The sequence below is a fragment of the Acanthisitta chloris genome, unplaced genomic scaffold, assembly GCF_000695815.1.
Source record: "Acanthisitta chloris isolate BGI_N310 unplaced genomic scaffold, ASM69581v1 scaffold316, whole genome shotgun sequence".
Classification (NCBI taxonomy): Eukaryota; Metazoa; Chordata; class Aves; order Passeriformes; family Acanthisittidae; genus Acanthisitta; species Acanthisitta chloris.
Genome location: NW_008676253.1, coordinates 8,762 through 18,667, shown reverse-complemented (window position 1 = coordinate 18,667; position 9,906 = coordinate 8,762). Strand labels below are relative to the sequence as shown.

Here is a 9,906-nt window from a genome sequence, read left to right as displayed (position 1 = left end):
TGTTCCCTGCCCATTTTATCGTGGTTGCATTCATGGAACGTGCAGGGCTGTGTGGGGTTTGGCCGCAGCATGCAGGAGAGCTGTAAGCTGCTTCTGGCAATGTGGGTTTTATCCGAGAATCACTGTTTGGCTTGTATGCTGGTGTGCAGTTTCAGTAAGCTGTGCTTTGTGAGTCAGGTGGTACCTTCCGGGCCTTTGTTGTCATTTTGTGCGTCTCTTTTCCTTTTAGTTTGCCACTGGTGAAAGCAGGAACAATACCTACTTCCAAAAGAATACTGTGAAACTAAGTACATGAATGTGTTATAAACCAGCTTGTTGTGGCACCTTTCACATAAAGAGTTTGTATGTCATCTGTGTTTTTGTGAATTGTGTGAAGAACCTTACAAGATTCAAGTTTTGCTCTCAGATGACAGATGCTGTTTGTTTGTAGGCTTGTGTTACTTGCTCTGTGCAGTGGGTGCTATGGAAAAAAGTCATTGGAAATAGTTTGGGATTTCTCCCAGAGGGATGGTAATGCACTGGACACTGTGCAGGATGAAGATACAGGTTGTTAAAGAGAACAGACCGGAAGGGAAAAAGTTGCACATTGAAATGTATCTCAGGACTCATGTAAGCAATTCAGAGACCTTTTAGTCCCTTCGTAAAGTTGATGGTCCTGTCATAAGAGCAGATGCTGGTAAATAAGATTATGAACTATTTGCTGGGCACCAGTGCAGAAGGCGTAAACCTGAGAGTGATAAGGGTTTTGATAGCAATGAAGAAATAACTTTCTCATGAATTTTGAGTCATTGACAAAGATAAAGTGAATCACTTTTACATACTTTGACTCAGCATCAATGGAAATTCTTCTTGGGACCTGTCAAGGATACCAGTGGTAAGTTGTGGGACATGCAGGCAGTCTTACCTGAAATAGACCCAGTCCCTAGTGGAAGAGGACAGAGATGGAGGAAGATAGTGCAAGTCAGAGAATTAACCAAGAACTGCTTGTACTGATTTTGGCTGAAATAGAGTTATAAGCTTTATAGTAGCTGGTATGGGGCTGGTTTGGATTTGTGCTGAGAACACTGTTGATAGTACAGAAATGTTTTAGTTATTGCTGAGCAGTGCTTGCACAGAGTCAAAGCCTTTTCTTCTCATCCCACCCCAGTGAGGCTGGGGGTGCACAAGAGGTTGGGAGTGAACACTGCCAGGACAGCTGTGACCCCAGCTGACCCAAGGGATATCCCACACCATTTGATGTCATGCACAACATATGAAGCCAGGGAAAGTAGAAGGAAGGGGGGAACATTGAGAATGATGGCATTTTGCCCTCTTAAGTCATTGTTGCATGTGATGGAACCCTGCTGTCCTGGGGATGGCTGAGCCACCTGCCTGCCAACAGGAAGTAGTGAATGAATGCCTTGTTTTGCTTTACTTGCACATACAACTTTTGCTTTACCTATTAAGCCATCTTCATCTCAACACAGGAGTATTTTCACTTTTACCCTTTTGATTCTCCCTACCATCCCACTGGGGAGGGAGTAACTGGTGTTAGAAAAGTATGGGTGGTTAGTAGGAATGTGCACTTGCTGGTCAGCAGATTGTCACTGAATGGGGAGGGAGATGAGGGGAAGAAAAAGGAGGAGAGAAGAAAAAAGCCCACTCAAAGTTAGGATAATGCCAGAGAAAATATTCTTCTTGGCAAGATGCTGCTCTAGTTAAGAAGTATTAAACTGAGAGAGAGGGGAAGAATACTAAGGGAATCTTCCCCTCCAGATGTAATCGAGTAAAAGAAGATGCAGCAATACTTGGTAGTAGATTATTAGCATGGAGAAAGGTGTTGTAATGGATAAGTCAGGTAAATAGTCATAGCTTAGTGGGAAAATTGTGCCTAGTACAATACACACACATAACTAAGAGCTCAAATGTATATAAATAGCAATAGCAGCCTGGGCATGAGAACAAAGTGGCTTGAACTGCTATTGCAGGGTATGGATCTGGAAATTGCAACAAAAATAGAAATATGGCAGAGGTAGGAGGAAAGCATTCACAACTGGAACACTAGTACTGCAAAATGACCATCGTACTAGCAGGATAAAAATGTAGGGATTTTTTAACAGGATAGTACTAATCATAACAGTGCTTTAGAGAAGAAAGTGCATAAAAAATCACTTGAGTGGAAAACACTTTGTCTTAACTTTCATTTTTCTGTAGTAGATCTATGAATTTTTCATAGTCTTCCCATCTCTTGCTCAAATGTGAGCAAAGGTCTTGGGAGTGCTGTTAGGTAGTCTGTTCCTGAAAATGTATTGGGACAGTAATCATCAGGTAGCTTAGTAGAAATAAGAGGAGCCAAATGCCACTGTGTCTGATGGAAGCATAGATATTTATGGACTGGTTATATATATATATTCCCCTGCTTGCTCAATAAGTCAGGAAATTGAGGTCTGAAAAAAGAGTTACGCTTGAAATCATCTTCTCTCAAAAACTCAACAGTTACACTGTTGGTTTAATTTAAGCTAAACAAAAGAAAAAATGGTTCTGGAAATAGGGCACTTCTGTAATCTAAGGAAAGTGAAATAAACCAAGGAACTCAGGGAGATGAAGAAAGATGAAATTCAAATGTGAGGTACTGAAACTTTACCACAGTAAGAAAAGGTTGGGAAGGGAGGGTGTTGCAGGAAGTCACTGAAGACAAAGGTGGTTGAGCTGGATGAAGAGCTCACAAGGAATATGAAGAGTAAGTAGAGTTTATAGGTGTACTCAAGATAAAAGTATATGGAGCTGGTTATTTTCTGTGGACTAATGGAGAAACGTTACCAGGAGAAAAGAGCAAGTACCTTCATACTCTTGGAGAGACACAAGTGAGATTCTATATGTGCAATTCTAGTCAACAGTGCTTTGAAAGTTGAGGATTCTGTGGGAATAGGAAAAGGTTTTGTTGAGGGGAAGAGACCATTTATGAGGAGTCTGAAAGAAAGTGGCTTGTTTACTGTAGCAAATCAAGACCAATTTATAGAAAGAAGCTTTATAGATAAGGGAAAGGACAGAACACTGAAGACTAGGAACACTGTTGATACAAAAATACAAGCTGATAGTCAGGCATGAAATTTCAGAATAGATTCTTAAGCCTTGCATCAACAAGATTTTGCAATATCCTTCCAAACAATGTGATGGGACAAAAAACCAGACTACTTTTAACATCATGCTTGATAAATTTGGCAAAAGAGACCAGATGACATGATATCTTCTGTAGCAGAGGATTTATATATGTGCCTCAAGGCTTTGCTTTTTTTGTGGTTTTCATGTGGTTGATTGCTGTATTGTTAGGCCTTAATTCTGTGTAACTCACCAACTACTTCCTATCATACTACCAAAAGGAGAGATCTCAGATCTAAGTGATAATTTAAAAAATAGGATGAATTCCAATAAAAAATTTTATTTTTTAGACCAAACATTTTCATATGTGATTTTTGGTGTGTTCTAGATATCACAGGGGAGGCTATTACTGTGTAAATTATTCAATTTGTTGCAAATGCCTTGTTAGTATTCTGTTAATTACAGCTTCTTGACCATCTTGTACAAATACATAAATTTGATATTTTTATGGTTACTTTTTCACGTATACTACTGTATATTGCTACGTTGGTCAAAATATTACGGTCTGTATCTTTTTGGAATTTACTGTATATAGTAAGTATTTCACTTAGTGTTTTCTGAAGGATTTGCGTATCTGTGCATGAGACCAGAAGCTGTTGGATAGTAGTAGAAGCATGTTTTGGACTTGTGTCTTTAATGAGGAGAAATAAGTACGATTTCAACAGCAATTTGAAGTAAAAGTTTAGAGAGAATATGGTACATTACTGTGTGTGGTAATGTATGAATTAGTGGCTTGTATGTTGTCATATACTCTCACATTTAAGCTATAGGAACAGAGGAGTGGGAGTGAAATCAACTAGGAAAAGTGTAAAAATTGATCTAGCACAGCTAAGCATAGTGGTGAAATGTTTATATAAAGTAAAAAAATAGTTGTTCAGAAGATTCATTGGAAATTACTTGTGTTGGGTGTTACCTAGTGTGGATTTTGTTGTTTGTTTGTTTTTCCTCTGAGTCTAGGCCAAGTCTGGGAGCTTCAGCCAAAATGTGGAATTCCTGAATTTGCTGCCTAAGAGAGGCCCTGGTGCCTTCTCAGCCTTTTGTGAAGCACTGCGAGAAACCAAACAGCAGCATCTGGAGGCAATGATCTTGAAGACAGCATCCAACCTGAGCCATGGGATTGCAAGGGTATAACTGTTTTTAAAAAACAAGATGGGTTGACTGCATTTCAGTTTGGGTTTGGGCACAAAGTGATCTTTTTCAAATGGGAAAAAAACAATTGTTTACAGAGAAAAGGATGGGGTTTGTTGCAAGTTGAAACTTGTAGTAGCCTTAGTAAAAGGAGAGGGGAAGCAATTTGGTTGAAGAGAATTTTCATACAGAATAACAAGATGGCTGAGGTTGGAAGGGAACCTGTAAAGGTCATCTGATTTAGCTTCTCTTCTCAAGCAGCATCACCTTGAGCAAGTTTCCCCGGATCCAGGTGCTTTTTTAATATCTCCAAGGATGGAGACTCCACAACCTCTCAGGGCAACCTCCTCCAGTGCTCAGGCACCCTCACAGTGAAAAAAAACACGTTTCTTAATGTTTGGAGTGAGCCTCCTGGGTTTCAGTTTGTGCCCATTGCCTCTTGTTCTGTCACTGGGCACCACTGAAAAGAGCTTGGCTCCATCCTCTTGTGCCATCCCTTCAGGTATTCATATGCATTGATAAGTTCTCCCTGAGCCTTTTTTTTCCAGGCTGAACAGTCCCAGCTCCCTCAGTCTCTCCTCATGTGAGATGTTCCTGTCCTTTCATCATCCTTGTGGCCCATTTTTTGCTTCTTTCCAATATGTCCAAGTCTCTCTTGTATAGAGGAACCGAGAACTGGACGCAGGACTCCAGATGCAGGCTTGCTAGGGCTGAGCAGAGGGAAAGGATCCATCACCTCCCTTCATCTGTTCTACTGGCAACATTCATAAGGCAGCCCAGGGTGCCATTTCCCTTTGTGCCAAGGGTACATTCCTGGCTCCTGTTCGACTTGGCGCCACCAAATCCTTTTCTGCTAAGCTCCAGACTTTGCAGTTGTCTTTGTTGAACTGTACAAGGTTCCTGGATGTTCTTACATCCAACATATTCTTAATGGATGTGTTATCAATAATCCAAAAGTTGGAAAGAAAATAGTGTCTCTGATTTTTTTTTGTTTTATTGTTCAATGATTCTCTGAGTAGAAAGAAAGCTACTGAAAGCTAGCCTTGTCTGTTGTGGAAAGAGGTATTTTTGTTTCTTTCTTTTGGTATTTTTATTTTCACCTTTTCACTCTAGTTGTTAGGGCTGGACTAAAGGAAGAATTTTGCAAAGTTTCCGTGTTCTTAGTACATTAGCAAGGATGGAAACTCAGTAAACATGTTTTATACAAAGGAAGGAAGACCAGATACTTTAGAACAGAAATGTTCCCTTATTACAATATAGGATTTATTACACTACCCTTTCTATTTTTTTGTTGTTTTCAATTGTGCTTTACTATATAAACAACTAAATCTTGACAGCAAGCAAAAATATACGAATCACTGGAAAAATCAATTTTTGGCAAAACCAAGGAGGATATGATGACCTCAGTGTAAAGTTTCCAGGCTGAGGATTTGGGTAGAAGTAGAGATGAGCAAAGAAGGGAAGGAGTTTTGCATTGAGAGAAAATGCTGCTGCTGTCTTACCATGATGTTTCTTTTGGACATGAACCATAATATTATGTTTCAGACATTTTTATGTGTATGCAAATGCACTTATCTTTTGTTCCATGCTACCTTCAGGTTCATCTCCTAGAGGAAAAAAAAGCTGTTTTATGCTACTCTTTTTCATGGATTTATTGTATGTCTTGTAGCTTGAACAATGTCATGGATCAGATCTTCCATTCCCTGCCAGCGAGTCCTGTAATTCAAAGCGACCACGCTGGATTGGTGAGTTGTGCATGACTTCATAGGTACTTGATTTGCTGTCTCGTTGGCTGCTTCTAGTCTCTTAATATTTTCTTAATCAATTCTAGAAATAAGCTTGCCACCTCTTCGCTCATCCCAGGAATAGAAACTTGATAGTAAACTGACTCTATTGTGATCAGATAAAAGAGAGTGATTTAAGCTAAAAATGAAAGTGAAGTGGCATATTGGAAGAGAGAACCCAATCAGTTTATAGTCAGCTTCATTTATTCTCACAGGAAATTTTGTTGCTTAAGACAGTACATGTCAGTAAAATTTTAGATTTTTCGAAGATTTAAGGTTTGTAATAGCATTTCATTGGAATAGATAGTGATTTTGGGCAGTATTCCTTAATTTGGAATTCCTTCTTAGAAAATCAGTTTGAGTGCAAGGCTTTGTATGTGTTATATGGGCACAGCTTGGTTTTCTGTAGCTTCTGCCAAGTGCAGCAAGTCAGCTTTTCTTCAGCAAGCATTTGTGACTTAGATCAGGGAACTAGTCTTTGGAATGAATCTCCTTGCTAGTTTTTATGTTGCCAGTGGTAATGCCTGGTGTACTTGTGTTCTCTCACCACAGCTTTACCTGCGTGCTGGTTCCTAGAAGCTCTCTTTGGTGTTTAAAAACAAGTGTGTAATTTTTGGAGACATTTTTTGGGTTTTATTTATGTGCAAAGGTTTTGGGGTTGGGTTGTTTTGAGTTTTTTAGAGCATATGTTCCTCCAACCAAAGGCTGAAAAAGTATTTCAGAGGAGAAGGTGAATATCATTAGCTCTGTCTCTTTGGTAGAGAGGAGAGAGTTTTGTCTGCAGATGGCAAATAGTTGATTATCATTCCCCTCATCTGCTGTTATCCGGAGGAGAGTGTTCAGAGGCAGATAAAAAGGACATTGCACTTTATGAAAGTTAGAAACATCTCGTTTGATCATTTATGCATGTGTTCAGTATGGAAGGCTTTTTATGAAAGGAAAAGCACTATTCTGTTTGAATTTTTCTAGTGTCATTTTGTCAGCCAAGCTGTGACAGGAGTAACATATTGTGCTAAATGACAGAAAGCACAAGGCTCTAATTTTAGATGAGAGTTCTGTTTTCATACTCCATAAAACCAAATTTACTAGGCCTTAGATAATGCTAACCCACATACAAGCCAGAAAATAAGCTGCCAATTAAAATAATAAAAAAGTATGCCATCACAGTACTTTTTTTTCTTATTTCCTGCTGTGTTTCATTTTGTGTCTGTAGTCCCTGATCAAACAAAATTTTAAGAGGTATGAATAGTATAATACAGAAATATGCCGGAGATCACAGAGTTCACAATTTGCAAGTTACTACCTTAATGCAGAGGTTTTGTAGTTAAAATGTTTTATTATTATTGATATGTTTGCTTTTTGCACAGAACCAATGGAACATTCCTTGGATAATGGGGATGGCCCCCCAGTTCCTCCAGTGAAGTATTGCACTTCTGAATTTTATCGTGATCATCAGCACTTGGTAAGTCATTGACAGAGGAAATCTTAAGATGTGAAAGATGCAAGGTGTTTGGATCGATCAGCTGAACATGTGCTGCTTAAAATTGAGTCAAAACACCTCTTCATTGGGATGCAGATCAGTGTTGTGCTATTTGTGTAACGAAAAGGTGTTACCAGTCATGTTCCGTTTGATGGAGATTGTTTACAAGTGCCAAGAAATTCTGAGAAGTTCTGTAACTCTATACAAATCTCCGCCACTGTTACTTTGTGAAGAGCTTGGTGAAGTGGCTTCTGTTCTATTGCTCTGTGTAAGCTGTCAGTATCATAGTCTCATTTATTTTTCTGCATCCTCATCTCCTTTTGTGTAATAATAGACTCTGTGAATGCCTGTAAGCTACTAGAACTGTGTTTCAACTAGCAGTGACAGTGTTGGCAGTTTTAATTGTGAGCTCTACCCAAAAGAGTACTTAGGCTCAAGAACCAGATCAGGATTCTGTGCTGGGTAGTACTGGGTAGAACAAGTTTTCTAATCTCCTGCTAAAGGGTTTGAAGTTACATAGGTAGTCTATCTAATTCCTTGTTGTGTATTCTGTTTGTAAAGCATGGATTGTGGTGGGATGGGCTTCAGGGAAAAATCATTTTGTATAATGGGGCAAACACTTCACTGGGGTTACAGAATGTGCTAACATTTAACACTTCTGTCAGATGCTTTGTGTATAGCAAAACAGAGTTTTTGTTTGTGTATTTATTTTTCATTGGGTTTCATTTTGGGGTTTGTTTTTTTTCCTGTGTGTTGGGGAGATATGAGTAATAAGCAGTGCCAGTGTGAGCTTCATTTGGCTCCTTTTACATCTCTGCCTGGATACACCGTATTTGATGTGTTCCTTGGAATTAAATTTTATTTCCCATTTACAGGAGTATTAGTAACTAAATTACTATTGATTTTTTTGTTGGTAGAGTGGAAGGGGCAGAGAGAGAAGTTAATTTGAAGACACACCTCTTAAATTAGTTCTTTTCCTCTTAACCTTTTTTGCCTGTGACATAGCTTTTAAGATCAGTGACTGACAGTTCCTTTCTGTTACAATTGCACTCATGTGCTATTTCACATCTCTCTCTGCTCGCAAAAGCAGTTAAGAAACGTTTGCTAAATTTTACATAGTGTTGTCCTAAGGCTTTTGATGGGGCTGACAGAAATATATGAGGCCCTGCCTGAGTGAGGGTGGGGAAAGGGAAAGAAGTTAGCCAGACCTAATTCACGGTTTGAAATGGATAAGCTGTGTTTCTTTTAAAATGAGAAGTAAGGCAAGCCAGTGTTAACATCTTAACAGTAGTATCGCAGGATCATCAGATGTGGAGGCTTGCAAATACAGGCACGTCAGGTTAGCATAGAAGGATTGCTGTTCTACTGTAACATTATTATTATTTCCTTTTGTAGTTTAAACTTGCCAATTTTAAATTTTCTTCTCAGGCATATAAACTGATATCAGAGCCCCGAGGCTTAGCGCTTATTCTCAGCAATGTCCATTTCAGAAGTGAGAAGGACTTGGAGTACCGCTCAGGGGGAGATGTGGACTGTACTTCCCTGAAGATGCTTTTCAAGCATCTGGGGTATCAAGTGACTGTCTTGCATAATCAAACTGCACAGGTAAGGGGGTGAATCCCAGTACTTCACCACCAGTATGGATGAGAGTTTGTAGCTGTTACACAGTTGTCTTAAGAGATTACCTTTGGTGTATAACTAAGCTTTGAACAGAAAGATGTGAATTATCACTTATGAGTAGAAAATAAGGCTAAGTGTAATGATGTCGTCTCACATACTGATCAGTCTGAGGAAGCTTTAAAGGCAGAGCTCTTACAGTGGAAAGTAGTATCACAAAGGACCACAAGGTACTACTCTAGTCTGACTAGTGCAAGGATTTCTAGAGCACACCTGGCATGTGTGTTAAAAACACAAATGAATAAAGTCTCCAGTTTACTCTAGATAGACTTTTCCAGTGTTCTGCTGTCCTAAAAGTTAAACTTTGCAAGTATTTGATGTAGTCTTTGCAAATGTAAGTGATGTCTTCATGTCCTTTTGCTGGTGGAGTCAATTGCCATCCTGTTTATCAGTCTTCCAGTTCCTATGAATTTAAGTTCTGCTCTTTTCAGTCCATACTTTGGTAAAGAAGTTGCTGTGCTTTACTTAGGAAAACTGGGGTTCTGCTGTCCTAAAAGTTAAACTTTGCAAGTATTTGATGTAGTCTTTGCAAATGTAAGTGATGTCTTCATGTCCTTTTGCTGGTGGAGTCAATTGCCATCCTGTTTATCAGTCTTCCAGTTCCTATGAATTTAAGTTCTGCTCTTTTCAGTCCATACTTTGGTAAAGAAGTTGCTGTGCTTTACTTAGGAAAACTGGGAATGTTCCATACTCAATCAA

General features: G+C 39.1%; 1 protein-coding gene across 1 annotated transcript in view; it reads left to right on the top strand.

Moving 5' to 3' along the window:
- Positions 1–9,906, top strand: part of CASP2 (caspase 2, apoptosis-related cysteine peptidase) — a 15,841-nt gene that overhangs the window by 235 nt on the left and 5,700 nt on the right. Inside the window, exons 2-5 of the mRNA XM_009076037.1 lie at positions 4,096–4,263; positions 5,936–6,011; positions 7,418–7,512; positions 8,959–9,135. Of these exons, the coding sequence (XP_009074285.1) occupies positions 4,096–4,263; positions 5,936–6,011; positions 7,418–7,512; positions 8,959–9,135 (516 nt within the window). The remainder of the gene's footprint in view (positions 1–4,095; positions 4,264–5,935; positions 6,012–7,417; positions 7,513–8,958; positions 9,136–9,906) is intronic.